General features: G+C 53.8%; 1 protein-coding gene across 3 annotated transcripts in view; it reads right to left on the reverse strand.

Moving 5' to 3' along the window:
• GLIS1 (GLIS family zinc finger 1) overlaps nucleotides 1-23,445 on the reverse strand; it is a 221,393-nt gene that overhangs the window by 64,497 nt on the left and 133,451 nt on the right. For 2 of the 3 annotated variants that reach the window (XM_057697995.1, XM_057697989.1), the window contains exon 3: nucleotides 19,223-20,105. In XM_057697995.1, coding sequence (XP_057553978.1) covers nucleotides 19,223-20,105 — 883 coding nt within the window. Of the gene's footprint in view, nucleotides 1-16,265; nucleotides 16,290-19,222; nucleotides 20,106-23,445 lie in introns of all 3 variants that reach the window. The other variant, XM_057697979.1, reaches the window with a different exon arrangement.

Raw genomic sequence — 23,445 nt, forward strand, 5'->3', positions numbered from 1 at the left:
CACCTCTCTCCTGGGGTGTTGAGAGCCAATCCTAATTTGGCACACAGTATCTGGCATGCATTAAGCACTAAGTAAGGGCTTGCTATTTTTATTATTACTATTAATAGTGATACACATAGGCAGTGGCAGGGCAGGGACCCGTGCCACCCCCATCTCCCAGTCCAGCGCTTTTTCTATGCTGCCCCTTCTTCCTGGTGTCCCCAGACCCCTGTGGACTGCAGCAGGGTGACTCTTTCCCATCTTGTCAGAAGAGTAACTGATTCAGGCATCACCATGGCCAACAGCCCCATGCAATCAGTGGACGTTTACATTCCTGCTGGATTGAAATCCTCAGCCAGCACTGCGGTGGCCTCTGGGTTTTAGTGATTAATAACCTGGCCTAGCGCTAAGAGCTCTCAGAGGATGCTGGCAGGGAACAGGCAGGATGGCACAGGCACCTCCTGGATGCAGATAAACTCTGGGGACAGAAACGAGCCTCTTCTAGGACCTGGCAGGCACCATCGCCTAGAGCTGCGGCAAGGGAGGGGGGCCGGCAGTCCTCCTGACACGGAGATGCAGGTTCCACCCCCAGCTGTGCCTCTGCCTGCTGCAGGGACTCCAGGCAAGCTGCTTCATCACTTGGGCTTCAGTCTCTCATTTGTAAAATAGCACCTGGCCCGAATGTGTTAGCGAGCTTAGAGCAGTGCCCAGCAGTGTAAGGGCTCCATCACTTTAACTACTATTATGCCTTTTGGGACCCAGTCTCCAGGGTTATCATCATTATTCTGTGGGTCCTGGAACTCAACCTGAATTATGTCTGTCCCAGGGCCCAGAGCAAGGTCTGATAAAGAATAAGACGCTTCAGGGAATGTTTGCTGAGTGAAATTGCCAAGTAGTAGGCCAGCCTCTGGTCCCACACTTCCCTCCATTGGGGAAGGTCCTGCCTGCTAGAAAGTCCTTCCTGGTACTACGCTGAACCTGCTTCCTGGCAGCTTCCTCCCTCCAAGTTTTGGGAAGAGGGGAAGAACAGTGGGAGGAGAAGCTCCCCCACCTTCCATTTGCACCCACTCACCAGGGCCCGAATCTAGCCTGCCCTTCTCAGCGGTGCTTCCCCTGGCCACCCTGACCACGAGGAATGACACCCTCTTCAGGCTCGTAGAATCCACATTCACAGACATATGCTGCACAGACACACAGAGACAAGCAGACACCCCAGATACAAATCAACCCACTCAAAGGAACACACACAATACCCTGGCCCCTGGGGACACATTCAACAACAAAAACATGCCCACAGATGCTAACACACAGGCCTGTGAGGGTGCACGCATGCACACTCACACACACACACCCCAGCACATAGAGACATGGTGACAGGAACCCAGAGACAGGCAAACACACATAAACACAGGCCCTCAGAACTCCAGAAGCTAGGAAGCCAGGGTCAGAGCCCCTTAGGGGAGGAGGGCTCTGTGCTTTCCTAGAAATGGACTTGATTTACCCTGGACATGTCCCTGGGGGGTATGGCTGAGGCTCAGGCTGAGGCTGGAAACCACAGGTCTCCCACTGGTTGCTCAGCAAGCCTGGCATCTGAGGGGCTTTTTTAAAGACGGCATAAACAGACATTCAGGGCATAATCTCTGCTCCATTCCATGCCGTACAAATTGCAGGACAATGACAATTAGAGCAGCAATTGCCGCAGGCCGGTTAGCTTGTGCAAACAGAGACCCCGCTGCTCCCCACACCGCCCCCGCAGCCCACTGCAGGCGCTGCAGACAGCAGGACGCTGTGATCCGGGCAGGGCCTCACCCAGTGAGACTGTCTGCACTTCCGACCTCCACTTCTGTGGTCCTGGCGCTGAGTTGCTTTGAGGTCACTTTGTGTGAGGCCCTGGTAGAACACAGCTCTGAGCCTCAGTTTCCCCAATGTCACCGGGCCTGTGGTCAGCTTCCCCTGCAGCTCTTCCACCCAGCCTGCCTTTCTCCCAGGTCCCATTCACCTCTGTCCCCAGCACTTCACTCATTGCCGGGCATATTCCAAAGACTAATTAAGAGGGTGGAATGAATGAATGAACCCCCTCCCACCCTGGAAGACAGGCATTGTTACCCGCCCCTGTGGCAGACCCTCCCTCCTGGTCTCCCCTGGGAGATCACTTGTACACAAATCTTCCTCTCAGGGTCTGCTTCTGGGACACCTACCTAAATACCAATTTACAAATGAGGAAATGGAAGTTTCAGAAAGGTAAAGTAACTCTCCCAATGTCACACAGCACAGCTGCCCTTGGGGGGTTAGTTCTGGCGAGGCAGCCCCTCCACTCCTTCTCTGGTTGGGAGGCTGGTGAGGTCCTGATGCCCGCTGGTCCCTAACACGGGTAAAGGAAGCAGCCCTACTTTGCCCTTGTGTCCAAGCCTCATTCATGGTTCCAGCTGTAGCATTAACAAGGGGTGATGTGATCCCTGCCTGGCCGCGGGGTCTAGACGTGAATGTGTCTAAGAAGAGGAGGACTGAGTTCAGCCAGCGTCTGACCACAGGCCTGCTGGAGGGGGGACATCCAGCCGGCCCAAAGCCTGGGCTCCTTCAGAGGGACCCTCTCCACAAACGGTGCAATCAGTCCAGGGGCAGAGCGGTGGTCCCCTTGAGACCTGACATCTTGTCACGGGCCCTCACTGGACACCCTGGCCCAGCACAGAGGATCCGTGGGCCAAGTTGGAAAAAGCACAGTGCTCTCCAGCAGCCTCTATAAATCTGGAGGAAAGGGGGTACTGAGCCCTGGGAAACTGCAACCAAAGACACTAACTCCATTCTTGGAAACGCCTCTAGAATTAAGTCATTACCTGTTAATTAACTCGAGTGTGGGCAGAGATATTCGTTGATGGCATGACTGTGTGCACGTTGGCCCTCGAGAGGCACAGGAAGCACACACACATCTATGTTCACACGTACCTCACACCCCTCCTGCTCTAACCCACCTTCGGGACTCTGCAGCCCTGCGGACAGAGCCCGAGCTCCTGCATCTGACACACAAGGTCCTCTGTCACCAGCCCTGTTCACCTCTCCATTATTCTCTCCATCACTCAGCCATTGGCGGCTCTCACCTCCAGGCCTTTTCTTATTCTGTTCCCTCTCCTTGGGACACCCTTCCCATCCTTTGGCACCTGGAAAATTCTTATTACCTAGCTTCTCTCTGGAGGCCTCCCCACCCTGTATTAAATCCTCTCCTTTCAGTTCCATTTATTTTCTTCCAGGGGATTCATCATGGCTTTTTGTAACTCAGGTTCAAAGACTGGCCCCCCTCTAGATGGTGAGCTTCTCCAGGACAGGACGAGGCAGAGCACAGAGCAGGCGCCAAGGTGGTGATTTGAATGGACACACATAAGCACAGCTGCACACGCTCAGATGCTGTTCTGAGCTGGCCCTTGTGTCAGCCTGGGCCCCTGGAAAATGTGCAGGAGCCGCTGCACAAGAGGACTTCATAAGGGCCCTCTGCTATCCCAGCAGGAGGAGGCATCCCAGCCCACTGGCCTTCTCTCTCTTCTTGGAGACACAGGCAAGCACAGTCAGAAGGGTGATGGCTCTCTCCAGTCCCCACTCCCTACCCCCATCCCTGACCAGATCCTCCAGCCCCTTATGCTCTCAGGCCCACCTCTAGGCTGATGACACCCATCTCCTGTCTCAGGAGCCCCAGACTTACACATCTCTAGCCCCCTGGGGCCCTCTGGCTGGCACCTCCCTACTTAGCACATCTGAAACCAACTCACACCTTCCTCCCTCATGCTGCCAGTGTGTCCACACAATGAACCCAGGCCACAGAACAGAGCACCAACCTGGGCTCCTCCTCTAACCCCACATTTAACAGGCTTCCCATGCCTTTCTGTTGACTCTCTCTCCTGAATATCTCTCAGATCCAATTGTTTCTGTGGCTGCAGGTATGTCAGTTTGATTGGTTGACCAGTTCCCCCATATTAAAGAAACCTTCAGTGTGGGAGGTGAAAGTGTGAATAGGGAGGACCTCTATGCCTCCCACAAAAGAGGGGACAACCTTCATCAACCTGGGTTTGGGGGGGTGGGGACCCAAGACAGGCCTGGTCAGTGGGATGCCCTGCTAACAGCTTTGGCCTTGGAGCGAGAGACCACAGAGGCTGAGGACCCCAGCATGGTGTCTGGATAGTCTGTGGTCTGGAGAAGCAGGTCTGGGTTCCCTGCTTCTAGGCTCCTGGGGTCCTGGGATCCTGCCTGTCCTCAAAGTCTGCTCCTCTTTCCTTAGACAAATGGTCTGTGGTCACAGGAGCCTGCCAATAAATTCTAGGGGGTAGGGGAGGGAGGGGATGCAGGGCTCATTATGGCCAGAGCTGGTTTCTGATGTTTATAAGTAAGAAACTTGGTAGGTGGCTGCTTCTCTCCCTTTTGCCACCACCTGGATCCAGGCTTCACCGTCTCATCTCCTGGACCAGGCTGGTGCCCTTTCTCACCTCTTCTACGATGCTATTCTGATCCCCCTACCCCAGGCCCAGGCTGACAGATGCTCCTTCTACTAGGCCCCATCACCCCTGAGCACCTCCCGAAAGCATGTATCACAGTGTTGTCCTCTTAAGATCTGCAGAGTCCACTAGGCTATGAGCTCCTTGAGTAAGGGGCTGAGTCTGCCCTAAGTAATAGACTGACCCATGAAGTCTGTAGAGAGAGGCCACTTGCCACAAAAGTCAGGTCGCACTGAGTGATCAAGGTCAAGTCATTTAACTTCTCTGAGCCTCAGTTTCCTCATCTGCAAAGTGAGAATAATGACAGCTACCTCAGAGGGCTGCTGTACAGGCAGACTAAGAATACAGCATAGACTATAGGTCACAGGTAAGGTTCCTCCATTGCCAGTGTTTACTTGGCCCTGGCTTTTCTCAAAGAACATTAGCAAAGTTATTTGTGAAAACAAGGTCTATGGCTTTGTTCAGTGACTCCGTGTCATCATCATTTATACAGCATTTCTCCAGCAATCAGCTCATGTGACTCTCACCATGGCCTCATAAAGATCTGATATGCAGACAAAACTGGCCCCAACACACAAGCTGGCTGCTCTGCTTCCTTTCCCAGACGATAGGAATTCTATAATTCAACAACTTGCCTTCTTTGCCTTGGCTTCCAGGAAGCTCCAGTAAATATAGGGTTCAATCACAGTAACTTAGTGAGCTTAGGTTTTTCACCTATTTATGTCCTTTTCTCTATGTCAGTTTAACTGCATACAGATCTTTTGTCATAAATACCCATGAATTCTTAATGAAAAACAAGAACTCAATGATTAGGAATAAAATGGACTAGAACAGGAGGGGACAGAGTAGAACATCCCAGCTGGATTTTCTGGTGTTTCCTCCACTCATTCCTCTTCACAGAGGATGAAACTGAAGCCTAGGGAAGGGGAGGGGGAGGCAAGCCCTCGACTGCACCTCAGGCGCTTGCGGCCCCTGCAGGCCTTGCTTTCGGGCTGACTTGTCCACCAGGCACAACACACACAGTACACGGAGTCCACAACACTATTAGGAACCCACGAACATGTCTGCATTTAATTTATAATCAGAAGAAAAAAGCAACTTTTAGGTCAAAGAAAATGTTTTAATACATAAAATTAATATGCTGTCTTTAAACCAATGCGGTCATAAAATGTCATTTTTAGTATTTTTTGTGGAGGAAGAGGCTGAAGCCAAAAGTTCTGGGGTCAGCAAACGTCCTGATGAGGCCCTGCTCGCCTTACCCATCTTACCAATGAGTCCCAGAAGCTCCTGCTTCCCACCTGCCGGCTTCCCAGGGTCCCAGGCCTCCTCCACGCTTCCCTCTCTGACAGGACCCACAGGGAACGTTTTCACGAAGATTCCAGTGGGAAGTGGGGCCTTGCCAGGTGAATCTAATTTATACCTGGCAGTAACCACCTCAGACAGCTCCTGAAAGGCCGAAACCACCGCCTGTCTGCGAGAGGGGGATCCCTGGCTGCGTCTGCCAACCAGTTGTCAGAACCAACCTTCCTGGGTTCACAATGTGGAGACAATTAAAGGGCTGGCGCTTCGAAGGCACGAGCCACGAACTTCCTGACGGAGGTGTTGACTGCGGGTGGCAGACCCTCTGTTCTGCTCGCCTCGGGACCACACCTCGTCTTCCCCAGCTCAAGAGCTGGGCTCTGGGGGGCAGCGGTGGGAGCAGAGCTGGCTTGACAAACACCACCGTCACACCTGGGGCACGCAGCAACAGAACTCAGAGGAGACGGGTGGCAGGGGAATAGCCTGCCCTGGGCGTCACCACTGACACATTGAGTGACCCCAGGCATCACTGCTGACCCGCCATGTGACCCCGGGCATCACCACTGACCCACCGTGTGACCCTGGGCACCCTTCGCTGGTCACCCCACCTCACCGGGTCCCAGTGTGCTCACTGGGAAACTGGGGCACTGGTTGTCGTGAAGATGATATAGGATGACGGGCCGTAAACAACCTCCAGCAGATGAGGCAGGATTATCATTGCCACTAAACAGATAAGGAAACTGAGACCAGAAAAAGGAAATAGTTTGCCTAGCCAACATCATGGTGAATAAGGGATCAGAACTGGATTCCAGAAGCCTTGAAGGCAGGGTTCAGCTCTTCCTGAGGAGTGGTTATGCCTTCAAGCTTCCCTGGGTTCGAATCCCGACTCTATCTCTTACTGGCTGTGGAACCTCCCCACATTCTCTCTCCTGCCCCATGTACACCGTTATGGGCCGCAGAGGCCTCCATCCTAACCTGGTTCTCTTACCTGTTCTCGGGGATGGAGTCCCAGGCAGCCACCCCCGAACCCCTCCCTTCCTCTGACCCCTGTACACGTCCCCTAACCTGTGAGGTCACTGTCTCCTTGCAAAAGAAGCCAGGGAAGTGGGGGCATAAGGACGGCTTGGGCTTGTGGTGCTAATTCTTAATAAAGCAAACCCCACCCCCAACCAGTGTAGGTTAAGTGCAAGGATCCATGCAAAATCCAGATTACATGGGATTGTTTTTGAGGAGTCACAGTAACTAATTAAGATGTCTTGACAGACATTCTCTGGGCTGCGCTCAATGAAAACAGGGAGCAATCAGCTCATGATCGATTACAGAAAAAACACTGACACAGAGGATATCCTGGAGCAGAGGGTGGCCAGGATTGGAATTCCAGCACTTAACTTCTCTGGGCCTCAGTCTCCTCACCCATAAAATGGGACGGTAATGCCAACATCAAAAGATTCACTGAGAAAACAAAGGGCTGAACCTGCTATCTGGAGGAGAGCACGCTCCTAAAAAGTGCCACTTTCCCTCCTTCCTCACACTTTAAAGTAGCTACTTTGGGGTAGTTTAATCATTTCCTCTGCTGCATTCTTGGCTGTAACAGTCCTTTTGTTGTCAATTAATGCAAAATTGTACTCTTGCTCTATCTCTGGGCCCACGGTCATAAAAACAGAATCTGTGGAGACTGAATTAATGATAAACAGCTGCAGCAGCAGCAGCTAATTACAGAGCTTCTACTCTGTGGAGGGCTTGCTTGTAAATTTCTCTCCAAGCGTGGGAACCTGGACAAGAACTCCTCCTCTCCAGGCCTCAGTTTCCAAATCCACAAAGAGGACTGAGCCAGGCGGTTTCTAAGTTGATGGTTTCTAAGCTCTTGTCTGGGTCTGACATTCCATGTGCTGGAGGACTTGGGGTGCAGACTCTCCTTTACCCCGATGTTGCAGATTCAGGAGGGAGGGAAATCAAGGCGGGGATGGGGTGGGAGGAGTGAACTAACACTGCTGAGCACCAGCTGTGCACCGGGTGCTGTGCTGGGCTCTCTGGGCACATTACCCATCTAGCCTAACCCAGAAATGCCCCTCAGACAACAACCCACGCAGTCCTCACCACAGCCCTGTGAGTTTGTTGCAAAAACCCTCATTTTACAAGACCAGACTCCTGACTCCCAGCCTGGGCCCTTCCCAGCACACTCCATCGCTTCTGCGCCACTGAGTCAGGCTCTCCCCCTTTCCACTCAATCACATTCATTCAGCAAATAGTTGTCAATCATACTGTTCAAGGCTTTAGAAATACAACAGGGAACAAAACATAAAAGGATCTAGACTTCATGGAGCTTACGGTTGAGTGGAGGCAACAGATCACAGACAAACGCATAATGTTGGGTAGTATGAGGGACAGAGAATGGCTGAAGATATTAGACAGGTGGTCAGGGAAGGCCTCCTGGACGAGGTGACATGGACCTCCATGAAAGCCTCCATGGGCCCGAGTGAAGGGAGGTGGGGTTGGAGCAAGAGAATTCTGGGCGGAGGGAAGGGCCACTCAGAGCCTGAGGTGGGAATGAACTTGGCATGTGTGAGGAACAGCCAGGAGCCAGTGCGGCTGGAGTAGAGCAAGAGAGGAGTGTGGAAGGAATCGAGGTCAGAGAGCGCAGCAGGGGCCCACACCTGCCCCTTCCTTGTCCTCCACCTTTTTCCTCCTTCCCTAGGGCCCTGCCAGGGATGTGGAAAGATAAACCGTCTGAGTTCGAAGGATCTTAGAGATCCTGGAGTCCAAGCCTTCCATTTTATAGATGAGAAAATGGAGGCCCCATAGGGTCTGGTGACTCTCCCAGAGCCACAAGGCAGTTTGATGTAGAGCTGGGGAGGGAACCGAGCTCTGAACCATGGCTCATGCTGTCTCTACCCAGACTGGTGGAGTCAGGGTCAGGAAACCTAAAGGCTTGGGACTGATCAAAGTCACTGTCACACATGTGAAGAAACTGAGGCCCAAGGCCAGGTGGCCGCATATGCATGAGGAAGGTAAGGGGTGGGGGAGGGCAGAAGAGCCGCAGACTCATGTTGGTGTTCACCCGTGTGGGCCTTTGCACAAGCCAGGCTTCCTCTGGGCCTAACACCCACAGCAATCAATCATCGTGCTTTTCTAATGCCCGTAAGGAGCTGTGATGTCTGAAACCCACTGCTGGTTACAGTCTCCCTGGAGCCTGCTGGGCAGTGCTGCCTGAACCCAACCCTGCCAGGAGGGAAGGTGATTCTGAAACATGTGGACTGCACAAGTCACCGGCCATCTCCTCTGCTGACCCCCAGTGGGTCATCTCCCCACCCTGGGCCTCGAGTCCCCATCTGTCAGAATGCTGCAGGGCTTGGGAACAGCAGCAGACAAGATTCCCTGAAGGGTTCTTCCCCAGTGCAAACGCAACACAAGCAAACACAACACTTCTCCAGAAGAGGGAGGCAGTGATGGTACAGATGGAGGCAACGCAACTTGGCTCTCAATACAGGGCCTGGCACATAGCAGGTACTCAACAGACTGTGCGGCTCTATGAGGCTCTGCACAGTGGGAAGGGCACCATGCTGGGAGGCAAGGGAGCTGAGCTGTGGTTCTTTTGCTCTGTGATCTCAATGAGCCAACCCCCTCTATGGGTCTCAGTTTCCCCATCAGCAAACAGCAAAAGTGCAAACACGGGCATTCGGACTGGTGGCCTCCACAAGGCCACCTCCTCTTGTCCTGGATTCCTGGGGAGAAGGAATGGGAGCAGGCAGTGGGGTGGGGTCCTGGAGAAGTATTGGAGGCACGGCAGACTCCTGCCCCTGCCCTGTGCATTCCATGAGCACAGGAACTACCTGTCAAAACTGTACCACCGGGGCTGGTCCTGCCCTGGGAAGCTACAAGTGTTACTTTCAGATCAAAAACCCTACACTTTCTGGCTCAGTACAACAATGAGGTTGGTGGATGGACCATCGGCTGAACACGCACAGGGCACTTGCCTTCCTCCATGCCCAGCAGAGACCACCATCCCCAAGATACGCACAGCCTGCGATTACCACGCTCTCTGCTCTCTAAGGCTTACGCCCCCAACATGGCAGACTTGGGGGGTACAAGGAGGAGGCAAGAGCAGGCTGCCCTCCATCAGGCAGGCCACCTCCCAGCCGTCTGGAAATCGCCACTTGCAAGGCCGTGAGTCTCCGTGATGGACTCTCATTTTATCATTACCCACGTCAGAAGAATGCATCTCGAGGAGGCAGCACTGCACAAGTCAGGGCTGTAATCACTTACAGACCGCGGAGGCCCCAGTCCTGGCCGTGGAGGAAGATTTATTGTGGGGATGGACGGAAAACAAAGAACAGTTGTGCAAACTTTACGGAGCCACATTATGGGAAATGCCTTTCCCATTTCCCACTGGTAAACGTGCTGGATGCTGTTTCCAAAGGGGGATTGAACTCTGGTACCCAATCAGGTACAGACACTGTGCCCGGCACGGCTCGCTGGGCTGAGCTGGCCTGGCCCTTGGTGCCCAGGCCTTGGCTGGCAGCCACGCCCTGCTGTCTGCTCCAGTGGACCCGGGGAGAAAGACTCCTTCCTGGGCCTCTGTGTCCTCATTGGCCTACTGCTACTCCCCCTTGGATGCACCCGCCACACGACCAACATTCTAAATGTGAACGCTGATCGTGTCACTATCCTGCTCAGAACCCTTCCACCACTCTCTCCCTTGCCCTCAGGGTAGAGTCCAAGCTTTTCATACTGGACTTCAAGGCCCTTTAAGGTCCAATTCCAACTGCCATTTCTGCTCCCAGCCCCCATGCACAGAACGTGCTCCAAGCACAAGAGGCTACCTATGCTCCCCTCAAGGGTCAAGACTGTCACATCTTCTGCATGTGCTGTTCCCTTTCTTTGAAATGCCTTTCCTCATGGTCTGCACCTGGAAAGCTCCTCCCCTCCCCTCAAAGCCCAACTCTCATGATGTCCTGGGGGAAGCCTTCTCCCTCCTCTGTGTCTCTGCAGCATTTGGTTAATTCCCTCACCACCAAACCATTCCTCACTTGGTGCTGCACCTCCTGCTTCTAGCATCAAACCTGGCACAGTATGGGTGTCAATAAAGCTGTGCTGAAAAGCCGGCAGATGTGCGGGAGGAGACAACACAGCTGAGCCCAGGGCACTCTACCGAGCGCGGGAAACAGGTAAGCTGAGCGTCCTAGGTCCTGGAGGAGACTGAGGCCACATGGGGTGGTGTGGCCCATCACCCACTTTACAGATGAGGTCCTTCATGCAGCAGGCCAAGTGGGGCACGCGAAGGGGGCTCAGATAACCCATCCGCCATCCCACGGAGACAGAGCCCATTAATGCTCAATCACGAAGTTTACCATTTCCAGGATGTCCCTCTTAGAAAACATGTTCTGGACACTTTCTTCAAGTCACTGTTGATTTTATCTGACTTTCTCATTCCAGTAAGAGAATCATTTCAATTCCATTCACATTAAATTCAAAAGCTTTTTCTCCTTTTATTATTTTAAATTCAATTCAGAGGGCTGTGTTTTTTATCCTTAATTTTTTTCATATTCCATAAAGCAGTGTTGAGTTCACAAAACTTGGCCAGTGTTCCTGTACCCTCAAGTGTGGTGCTCCCAGGAATTCTCATCTCTACGAGAGCATGGCTTTGATGACTCAGAAAAAAAAAAAAGAGAGAAAGAAAAAGGAACAAGGGCTCCTGTTTTCAAGCATGGAGTATTTTTCCAGGCCTGAGGTAAGTGCTACACATACATGATCTCATTTAATTCTCACAACACTCTCGCTTTTACACAGACAGGAAACTGAGGCTCAGAGAGGCCATCTGACGTTTTTGAGGTCTCATGGCTGGTTAAGGGGCAGAGCTCGGATCTGAACCCCAACAGATATCCTATGTGTTTAGCTATGGGTCCACCCTGGCTCACCAATTCCTGGCTCAGAATTCAAACAAGATGGGGGGCGGAGAGCCAGGGATGGAGATGAGGTAGGGCTGGGGATGGGGAAGCGAATGGGAGTAGGAGGGGTGGGGCATAGAGGTAGAGAGGTGAGAGGTGGGGGATGGGGGGCTGTGGAGTAGAGAAGGAGGAGGCCAGAAGAGCTGCAGACAGAGGCCGAGAGGCCAGGCACTGCATCTGGGGAGCATGTGGCTAACGGGTTCTTATGCCGGATGGGAAACCCGCTTGGCAGAGATACGCCTGTAAGAGTGACTGCATACTCAGGGGCCTGGTTACAGGTAGGAGCGCTGGACTGAGAGTTGGGGACTCAACCTGATCCCCTCTGCAGAGCCCTCTTCAATTTGTGGAGCACAGATCTCTACCCCTCACACAAGCCCCATTTTACAGATGCATTAACGGAGGCTCAGGGTGAAGTGACTTGTCCAAGGTTGCACAGTCAGTAAGCAGCAGTGATGGGATGAGTCTCCAGCTCCTCCTGTCTCCTTCCTCTCCTCTTTCCCAGGCAAGTCTTTTCCATCTGTGGCCTCAGTTTCCCCCTCTGTGCAGTGATGAGAGGGGACCCTCAGGGCTCTGAGTTGGTTGCAAGGCTGGAGTTTCCAGAAAGCCTCTCCTTATGAAGGTCCCTGAGTTTGAATTTTAAAAACTGGGGGAGAGAGGAAAGCATCCAGTGTAAGCCAAGATCTGTGGAGCTGGAACCTTGGCTTCAAGAGGGGAAAGGGCATTAGTATCTGTTGGGCCCCCAAGGAACACAGAATGCTAGGCATTAATCCCATTTCACAGTTCAGGAAACTGAGGCTCAGCATAGACAAGTGACCCATCCAGGGTCACATCCATGGTACAGCTGGGGCTTACAACAGCCTTTTCTGTTCCTTTGGGGACATTTATGACTGCATGGCCACTACGCCTTTTAAAACCTCCCTCTTCTCTGTTCCTAATGCAAACTGCCCAGAGCAGTCAGACCATTTGCTGTGCACTCACTGTGTGCCGGGCACTGCACAAGCGTCTTGTGTATAGTACCTCATTAAAGCCTCACAACAATCCTATTCCCTCCACTTCACAAGTAAGAAAGCAGAGGCTTACAGAAGTCACTTGAACACAATCACAGGCGGATAGGTAGCAAAGCCAGGTTTCAAATTAAGGCTTTCTTGCAGGAAAACTTCAAGCACCAGATTATGGGTGGATGTGACCATCTTAAAGGTCCCTCCAATCCTATGACTTTATAAGAAACCACTCTGGAGGACAATGTCCAAGCAACCTCACACAGCCTCGGAGCAGAGAGGTCGCGCGGCCACCAGGGCAGAGCCTCTCTGCTAGGGAGAGACTCAGCTCCTCTGCCTGCAAGGTCAGGCCAGATGCCAAAGAGCATGTGGTCCCCAAGACACTCAGCCACACCAGAAGCACTGTTATAAATGAGGCAACACGTGCTGGGACAGCAGGATGCGTGGAGAAAGGGGGAGCTGAGGAGGGGAGCATTGGACTGGGTTGTGCAGGATGGTTAGGAGTTTGCTGGGCTGGGAAAGCCATTCCAGACAGAGGTACCTGCAAAAGTCAAGGCCCAGAGGAAGGACCTCAGTAAGGGTCGTTAACGAGGGCACATCTGGATGCCAACTTGATGGCTGCCCTTGCTCAAAAAGGTGTTGCTACCCAGACCCTCCTGCCCCCACCCCCCACCCCAACCCCAAATGAGGCGAGGCTCTGGTCCTTGTTTCCAAAGTGGGTGGGCTTGGTGACCTGACCTGGCGGGACCAGCTTGTCCTCTATGGGCTTATGTACAGCAGGCTCCTCCAGGGCAAACCATGTTCAATTTTGCAGGATTTTAATCTCACCAGCCTCCAGAAAGGGGGATTGTTTTCAGGTGACTTGTTTATTTCTAAAGAGACGAAATGTCTTATTCTTCATCCCATGAGTGTTCTCTCCTCTGATACAGAACAAAAGACTCATCATGTCAACAGGGCAGGGATCTGCAGGCTCTCAAGATGACGGGGTGCTGGCTTGGGAAACAGTTAAATGCAGATGTCTATGTGCTTCCCTGCTCCACCAGGGCTCCGCGGGGCCAGGCTGGCTTTGATTCTCTTCTGTGACCCCACGGCCCACCAGGGCCTGGCACACAGGAGGCACTCGGTGCCAGCTTGCTGACTGAGTTTCAGATCTGGATATCCTCTCCACTTTGTAAGCAGACTGATGATTCTCTGCCTGGGAGGCGGCTTAGGGTCATGGCTAGCACACATGAGAGTCAGGAGTCAGGCCGAGACCTGGGTTCAAATTTGACCCCACGGGGCACTTGGGGCCAGAACTTGGGCATGAACTGGACTATCCTTTCCCCATCTGTAAAATGGGGATAATTCCAGTCTCCAGGAATGTTCTGAGTGCTGAGATCACAAATGTGTGGAAGCCCTAAATATTGAAAAACACCTAATGAGTATTTCAATAATGTTCCTGTCCCCCCTGACTGACTCGGACAAGGTTAAGCTGCCAGGCTCAAATCCTCAGCTCCTGGCTCCCCTCCCTCCCTCCGTGGTCCAGCAATATGACTGCAAGATTCAACGGCATCCTCCCCACGGCGCCAACGTCTTGCATCACATCATCTTCATCTCTGGACCTCCAACTCCTGGCACATAGGGAGGCTGCCCCTCCAGTGAGGTAAGTGCTTCAGGGGAAGGATTCTTCCCTCATTTGCAGATCGCTTTCCCACAGTCTAACCTTCCCCAACTTTTGGTTACCAGCCCCTTCAGGAAACCCCCTGCCCACTGAAGCTGCCCCACCATCCTCTCAAGGCCTGTCTTCCCCATGCCCTCTCCCTACATGATGAGGGTGGATTGGTAAAGCCGCCTGCTCAGACATTTCAAACGCCCAGATAATTCCCTAGGATGAGCCTGAGATGCTGAGATGAGTCAGAAGTATCAGCTGGTCTGGGAATGTGCCCTCCCACCAGGCTGGTCTCAGGACATGGGGGTGGGGAAGAGCAGATTCCCCGGGACTCCACACACTGTGATGTGAGAAGCACAGAGGACTCTACTCTTCTGAATAGAGAAACTGGACAAAGGCAGGGGGTAGAAGGCAGTGCGGCCTGTGGAATGGTCCAGGCAATTGCACCAGGTGATATACTGCATCTTTAAATGTCAGTTTCTTCTTCTGTAAAATGGGCATGGTAATCCCTGGCTGGACATAGCTTGTCTCAGAGTATATTAGGTCTCTTCTCCCTTAGGACTTCCCCATGAGATGCAATCCCAGACCCCCAGTCAAGCCTCTCTCTGATGTACATCCCTGGTCCCAGGTTCAATGGCACCTCGGGCAGATTGGAGGGAGTAAAGGATGGGGACCAATGGTCAGTGAGGCTGCAGCTGCCAGAGGAACCCAGCTTGAGGCTCCAGCTGTGCATCAGGACTGGGAGGGCAGGGACTAGAGCCTCCTCCCTGTGCCTCTGCCCTGGCACCCCCTTCTAACTCCAGTCACCCTGAATAGCCACTGTCTGGAACCAAGCAGGGGCTCTGCATCGCTGGCAGACACCTGACCACAAGACCACCAGCATATGTGACAGCGCTGCCCACTGCACCAACAGCGGAGGCTGCAGCAATTAGCTGACCTCAAGTCCAGGCTCCACTCCTGACTGGCTCTTTTGAGCCTCAGGTTCCTCACTTGTAAAACAGCCATCAACAATCGTGTCCTAACTCCTAAGGCTACTGTATGAATCTCCTAGGATGATCAGTGTGAAGAGTGTGAATGGGGAAGAAGAGAAGTAACTAAGCACTTCCCTATGTCGTCTCTTTTAAGCCTAATAACAACAGTCCTAAAAGGTAGGTACTATTATCACTCCATTTTACAAATGAGTATGCTACAGTTCAGAAAGTTTAAGTCACCTGCCTGAGGTCACACAGCTGGTAAGTGGCAGGGCCCCAGGTCAGTGTGACTCCAGACTCGGACTTTCACCTGCCTTTCACACCTTCCATGCTGTGCTCACAACCCCTTCACAAAAGTCAGGGGTTGTTGTTATGATTATTTCATAAAACCCAAGGTTATGAGAGGTTTTCCTCTTTCACCTCTGCCTGTCTTTTTCTCGATGTGGAGAAAAGCAAATTCACAGTCTGCTAATTTCTGCAGTCTCAGACAATCAGAATTCCAACCGTCTGGGAGAGCCAACCTAAGAAAGCAAGAAATTAATCTTTTCAAAGTTAACGTCTTCGAGGCGTCGGGTCAGTATTTGGGTTGGACGTAACCTTGCTATCGTAACGCAGATGAAACCCCAAATTTAATAAGGCTAAGACAACTCCGACAACGTAAGAAACATAACAGGATATTGCAAAGAGATTAGGAAGCTTCCGCTGGACAGCGGGGAAGGGCCGTGGAGAGGGCAGGGTGGGGGTGGGCGGTGCACCCCGGGGGGGCCGGTGAGGCGAGTCCTGGGTCTCAGGCCGAGCCTGAGGATGAACAGCCTGGGCAGAGGGGAGCTGGGCTCCTCCAGGCACCTTCAGGCCCGCCTGGTGCGGGAGCAGAGGCTCCGCAGGCTAAATGTGAACCAGCTGCGAGGACGGGAGTGCTACAGTTGGACGGGGCGGGGAAGGCTTACCTCATGAAAGAACTGTGGAAACGGCTGCTGGAAAGATAATAAAAGGATTAACTGCTATTTTAGTGGGCCATTTACTCTTCAATCAAAGTGTCTCATCTATTTCCTGTTCTCCAGAGGCTCCCGGTCCAAAATTCCTTTGTCTATTACAGCACATGGTAGCAGAGGCCTGTCATGAGAAATTAATAATTTTACAGGGAAGGGAGATTTTATTTATCTGGGTGCGGGCTAGGGCCCGCCCCTTCCCCTGGGTTACCTACTGCGCCAGCCTCGCAGGAAGGGGGAGCTTTCCCACGGTGGGCAGGGCGGAGCTCAGAGGAGATCTCTGCTACCATCTCCAGAGGATGACACCAGGGAGTAATCAGTTTAACAGGAGAAGAAATACACAAACAAGAGCATCAAGGCTTAAAAAGATGTGAGTTCAACTTCCACTTCGATGGTTACTTGCTGTGTAAACTTCGGCAAGTTATTTTTATCGTTGAACTATTATTGCTATCATGATTATTAGCCTCTATTATTATTGTTGTTGTTACGGTTTGTCTCTAGCTGTGTGACCTGGGGAAAATTAGGCAATCTCGCTGAGCCTCAGTTTCCTCATCTGAAAAATGGGGCTTGATAGTATCTGCCCCATAGGGTTGTTGTGAGGACCACATGGAGTGTGAGGACCACGGGCACACAGTCAGCACTCAGGAGCTGCTTGCTGGTGTTTTTACCATAACCCTAAACCACCTAAGAGGCAAGATGAAGTAAGTAGTCTCACAGCAGCAGGTGGAAGGCCAGCTGGACCCTACTGAACTTTTGTTTCTTCTTCTGTAAAAACCCTTGCTTTTACAGGACACTCGTAAAGATTAAACGCAACCACAGGTAAGTACAGACATGGCTTGAACATCACTTCCTCCATGAAGCCCTTCTAGATTTCTCCATCCCAGACCCTGCCACTCTTCTCCACACCCAACTCCCACCCATCTCTGACTGTGAGTGCCCTAGGCAAAGATCTTGGCAGGTACAGGTCTGAGTCCCCAGATCAAGGTATATGCCAGTGTTGCGTGGCATCTGCTGAACCAAAAGACATTCTTGCAGGCTGGCCCCGGAGAAGAAACCCTACAGATCCTGAGACTGCTCTGAGTAATCTGAGCCTCTCTGACCCACTCACTGGGCATCCATTTCCCAACCTGGAAAATGGACAGGGAAGGCCTCAAGGTCCCTCACATCTAACACAGAAACTCCTGGATGCTGTCTGTTATTCTACACAGGAGCCCGAGTGCAAGAAGGCCACTGACCATGCCATGCCAGGATGCAAGCCAGACAGTCTCCACGAGGGCCTTGCAGACATCAGTGAGATCACCCCAGGAGAGAAGACGTGAAAGAGAACTATAGCTCAGCAGCTGTCAACTGCAGGATGTCAGAAAGAAACAAGGACTGTCTGCTGTCCAGAAGCCCTGCCCTGCGATGTCCGCTGGGCATCTCCTTCCAGGGAGGGGTGCACCCTCTCACAAGTCATGTGTCACAACACCCCAAATGAACGGGGGCATCGCCAGGAACCAGCCTGGCCACCAGCTGTCCTTCCAGCACAGTCTTGGCCCAAAGACATACAATATGGTCCACTTCTCAGCCTGCTCATTCCAGCCTCTCCCCACAACCCCAGCACACCAACCATGGGTCCCATCCTACTTCCATTCTTTGCAGAGGCTGTTCCCTGTCCCTCACGTGTCTACAAAGTGAATTCCTTCTCATTCTCAAGATGCAGCCTCCTTGAAGCTGAATAAGCTGGTCCAATGGGTACCCAGCTCACAGCTCCACAAGCAGGTGGGCCTCAGGGGCGAACAGCTGGTCCCAGGAGGATGAGTTTATGCTGCTGGTTGCCGACGCTTCTTGCCCCCTCCCTGGTCCTGCAAATGCTGCCCTGCGCACTGAGCAGGAATAGAAGTGCACCTCTCCCCCAGCTGCACCCCTTCTCAGACTGAGTTCTCCATGAGGCAGGGTCCAGTGACTGTGACAGCACATACGTGTTGGAAGAACTCAACTTTGGCTACAACACTGGTCCTGCCGACCAGACCCACTGCTTCCTTCCTCTGCCTTACCCAAGCCCCAACAGCTGGGAAGATGGAGCTGGGCCTTGGTGGCTCCATCAGTCCTTCCACTACCAGGCAGACGCCTGTCCTGGTGGGCTGGCTGGGCCTTGGGGGTAGGCACAGTGGCTTGGCTAAAGATATCAGGAACTAAGACTACATTCCTAACCTCTGATACGGATTTCCACCACAGTGAGAGCAGAACGTGGAAATGACCAGTCAGAAGGGCTAGAGGCCTGGGTCCCTACATTTAATGGGTGTGTGTGTGTGTGTGCGCACGCGCTCACATGCATCCCTAAAAACCTCCTCACCCTCAGCCAGAATACTGCAGGTGCTATCCAGGGCCGTATCTGCTAACCCTTGGCCTTACCCCAAAGCCTGCCCTGGGGACCCACAGCTCTCAGGCCTTATGCCTGCCTGTAAGGGCCCAGGGCTCTTTGGAAGAAATCAAGCCTGTGGCTGCTCCAGGAGGCCCCAGGAGCCTCCGTGGTGAAGAGCCAGCGCTGGGGAAGACACGTTCCTCGTGACTCACCTGGCCATCGGCAGGTGGGACACTGAGCATCTGTGTGTAGGAAAGAAGGCTGGCCAAGCCGCTTTGACCTCAGAGCACGTGTGTCACCACCTGAACCAGTGAGTGCGGCACCAGGCCATCGAGGGTGGAGGATGGGGTACCTGCCGAGTACGAGGGGCCCTCCGCCAAGGTTCCCAGTGACAGAGCACTGGCCACTGTGACCAGTGGCCACATCTACAGCATTGGTCCTTCCCTCTCCAAGCAAGCGGATCCCAGCCAGACCCCCAGGGGAGGAGCCCAGGCAAAGCTCTCCCAGGGCAGTGAGGCGGGTGCTGCCCCGCGGCAGGCAGCGGCACAGGCCAGCGGCCGTGGGAACTCACCATGCACTTGTTGGGCTTCTCGCCCGAGTGCACCCTCATGTGGATGAGGAGCTTGTAGCGGGCGTTGAAGGGCTTGTAGCGGCGCACGCAGCCCGCCCAGAAGCAGGTGAAGTCCTCGCCCTTGCGCTGGTCGATGTGGCTCTTCTCGATGTGCCGCACCAGCTCCTCCTGCTGCTCGTAGGCTGCACAGCAGTCCACCCAACGGCACACCTGCCGCCCAGCCACCCCCCTGCCCGCCAGGCCCAGCCCCAGGCCTCCAAGGCCCGGGCCAGGAGGCAGCTGAGACAGGGGGTAGGGGGGCGGCAGGCCCTGCCGGTGAGGCCCGAAGAGCTCGGAGAACTCGTCCGCGGGCTCCTGCTTCAGGAAGCCGGCCTTCCGGCACGCATCAAGCTGCAAACTGCCCTCGTGGCTCTCGGTGGACGCGGGGCTGGGCCGGGCCCGCTTGGGAGGGCCCCCCGGGTCTCCCGGCAGAGGGGGGCTCCGGAGTCCATTTACACAGGTGACCAGGGCTGTCTGGGAGGAGCGGATGATGGAGGTGATGTCGGCGGAGACGCAGGGTGAAGCGGAGGCTGAGGAGGTGGGGGGCAGACCCAAGAGGCAGCAGCGCTTCAGGCCACCCTCAGGGAGGTGGGCCTCAGGGGGGGGGCCCAGGCCAGAACTGGGTTCACTGCCCAGAAGGTAGCAGGAAGGTGCGGGGTTGGCGAGGCCTCGGCCCGGGAGGTCCAGGTCTGTGTGCAGGCCCGTGGCCGGTGGCACCCGGGAGTGTGCAGACGGGGGCACGCAAGCTTCCGTCATGGCTCGGTAGTTGGGCAGGGACTCCTGCTTGATGTGCTGTGTGGCCGGGAGGCCACCGTTCACATAGGTGGCCTGGGGCCTGGGCGACCTGGAAGACAGAGCAGAGGAGTTATGGGGGGCGGGGCACGCCACAGCGGGGAGGCCCAGGTAGGCGGCGGCGGGGAGCCTGAGGGTCGAGGGTCGGAGGAGCCCAGAGCAGGATGGGGAGGCTGAGGGCTGGCAGCAGAGAGACCAGGCCCTGCTGTCTGATCAGCAGGGAAGAGTGTGAAGGGAGAAGGGGAGGGAGAGGAAGAGGAGGGGGCTGGAGAGAGGTTCAAGAGAGGCAGGAGGTCTGAAAACACGAATGTGCCCAGGAGGATGACAGCAAGGAGTGCATCTCATCCTTTTATTAAGTCCAGACCACCGTCTCCAGCCTGAGTGCCATCCGTCCTGCCTCTGAGGCCTCCCTGGGTCTGCCCTCTCTGCCTCCCCGTGACCTTCTAGTGAATTCTGCGGGAAGAAGGCTGAGGATGGCTCTTTGAGGGACACCAGGTCCAGCTGGTTTTAAATTCTGCTTGTCCCTTAAATCTTTCTTAATTTCTAAAAATGTGGTGTTTTGCCCCAAGCAATCTGTTCTTTCCACTGTGAACTTCAGCGGGTGGGAGTCTGAACCATGGTCACAGTGAGCGGGCACCCTAGGAAAAACTGAGGAAACGTTTCTGGGGGGGAATATCCCAGAATTTCAAGCCCACGAGTGCACAAAATGCAACTCCGGGGAGAAGCCATGGGCAGACAGGCCAGGTGGGGCAGCAAAAGACCTGGGTGAACATCTCTTAACCCTCGGGTCTTAGGTTGAGACCTGAGGCCAGGATCAGTCACTCCTGGCTCTGCAAACCTTGGCAAGGTGCTCTGAGCCTCACCCTGTACCCCAACATCAAACAGTTCTCCCGAGGGTGACAGGCAGGGCCCAGCTGGCTGAGATGCTGTCACCATCACACATGTGGTCCATGCATTCCTAGAGGGAGCCTCTCCCAAACAAGGGACAAAGAAGTGCAGGAAGAGATATCGGGTCCTGCTGGTCATCACAGGACTCCGAGAAGGAGGGAGACCAGCAACGTGACATTGGGCTCAGGGTCAGAGAAGCCCCAGTAGCTGGCTGCGCAGAACAGGAGGCCTGCTTATGTGCCCCACGTCTGACTGGGACACCCCATCATCTCTTGTACCTCTCCCCATCTGAGCCTCCGTTTCCTCACCTGTGAAATGAGGACTAACCCTCCCTACTTCAGAGGTTGGCTGACAGGATCAAGGGAGGAAACAGATGCTGTGACAGCCCTCTGGCAAGAGGACAGCAGGGTGAATGGGGCCATCAGCACTGCTATTATTAACACCGCTGTCCTGGGGCTCTTTGCAGCCGGGGACTGTGGAGCCATCACCTGTCCCTCTGCTTCCCAAAGTGGCCCTGCAACCCCAGCCCCTCCCTCTCGAGTTCCCTGCAACTGTGGCATCCTCTGCTCCAGCCCTGAGGTGGAGAGGAGGGGACAGGACAGGGGAGAAGGAAAGTCAGAGGCCGGAGCCCTCAGAGAGCACCGAGTCCAATCCCATCGCTACCAAGAGGGCAAAGGGCTCACTGCAGTCACAAGCAGCAAACCAGAGACAGGGCCGGGACCAGAACCCAGGCTCCTGCCTCCCTCCCAAGTGTGTAGAGTTCTCATGTGTAGACCTAACCTGAAGTGCTCCCTGGATAGGAGGCTGGGGGAGGGTCTCCTGTTTGGTTCTCAACGACCCTTGAACAATTCTCTGCCCCACTCACCAGAGACCTTGCTTCCCTTCCAGGAATTCTGCTGTCCACAGCAGGGTCACCTGGTGGAATCAGGAGGAGAAAACACATACCCCCATATCTCCAGGGCTGGGGATGCTGGGCCCACCACTGCCAGCAAAAAGCCCCAAGTAACTTAAAGATCAGATTTGAAGTGGTGACTTTGTGGAGCTTAAAAAAAAACCAAAGTGCACAGCTGCTCCTTGGCTGGTTGTGATCCTGGGCCTGGCAGAGGTGGGCACGTGTGGGAAAGGGCAGCCAGTAAGCATCTGTTTGAAGCAACTGCTTTCCAAACAGCACCAGGTGAAAGCAACCAACACCAGAAGAGAACAGCTGTGGTGTTCTGTGACTAAGTTACCCAAATAATCAACAGCAAAGCCTTGAATGGCATCGGGCAGGGAGGGGGCAGCTCGGGCCTTAGTGTCTCCTGGCTCCAAATGCCAGCTAAGGCAGCCTCCCCCCTTGCCCTCGGCATCCCTGTGAGGCCAGGCAGTGGTTCTGGCCCTGCTCTGGCCCCCAGGCAACTCCCATCACGTCTCTAGAAACTCGGAGCGGGGGTCCCTAGAAAGAGCGAAGAACCCCAGGCGCGTCCCCAGGGACGGCCTCATGAATCCCAACAGTACAACGGTGCTCGGTATCTGCTGAAGGCACGGCCAGGTTCTTCAAGGGAGAGACCACCATCTATGTGACACTTATGAAGACTGAAGCAACTTGCCCAAGCCCTCAGAGGCAGGCAGTGATAGAGCAGGAATGTGAACCTGGATCTGTTTGCATCAGAGGGAGCAGCGTGAACGGAGAGACCCCAAACACAAGGCATTCTGGTGGGAGGGAGACGGCACAGGATCCAACTGGGTGTGGGATGGGGCTTTAGGAAAATGAGGGGTTTGGGGAGAGCCAGATCAGCAGCAGAGGCGGCAGCAACAGACAGATGCCGGCTCAGGGCTCTGCGTACAGCCTCTCCTGCGCCCTGTCACAATGACATTCAAAATGACCCATGATGCGTCTGAGCGTCTCTACCAAAAAAAAAAAAAAAGGAAAAGAGAAAAAAAATCCACTTCCTTAGCTTTCACTAGGTTAGCATAGCTTCTACCATGAGATACAAAGAATTTCATTGGAGAAACTGCATGCTGCCGGGGGAGCCTCAGTGAATAATCAAGTAGATAAATGCATTTGACTTTCGCCAAACAATGCACAGCTCAAAGCCTAAATGATGCTTGCTTACTCCTCATCACGTACTTAATTGTGTCCCCCGAACATTCATAGGTTGAAGTCCGAACTCCCAATGTGACTGGATTTGGAGGTAGCACCTTTAGGGAGGTAATTAAGGTTAAATGAGGTCATAGGGTGAGGCCCTGACCCAACAGGACTGGAGTCCTTGTAAGAAGAAGAAAAGGCACCAGGGGTGTGCACACAGAGAAAAGACCATGTGAGCACACAGCGAGCTAGAAGCTGGCCATCTGCAAGCCAAGAAGAGAGCCCTCAGGAGAAACCAAATCTGCGGACACCTTGATCTTGGACTTTCAGCCTCCGGACTGTAAGGAAATAAATGTCTGCTGTGTGAGCCACCCGGTATGAGGTGTTTTGTTATGGTGGCCCGAGCAGACTAATACACTCCTGTAAATCAGAAGTCTCA

This window comes from Hippopotamus amphibius, chromosome 1 (assembly GCF_030028045.1).
Source record: "Hippopotamus amphibius kiboko isolate mHipAmp2 chromosome 1, mHipAmp2.hap2, whole genome shotgun sequence".
NCBI lineage: Eukaryota > Metazoa > Chordata > Mammalia > Artiodactyla > Hippopotamidae > Hippopotamus > Hippopotamus amphibius.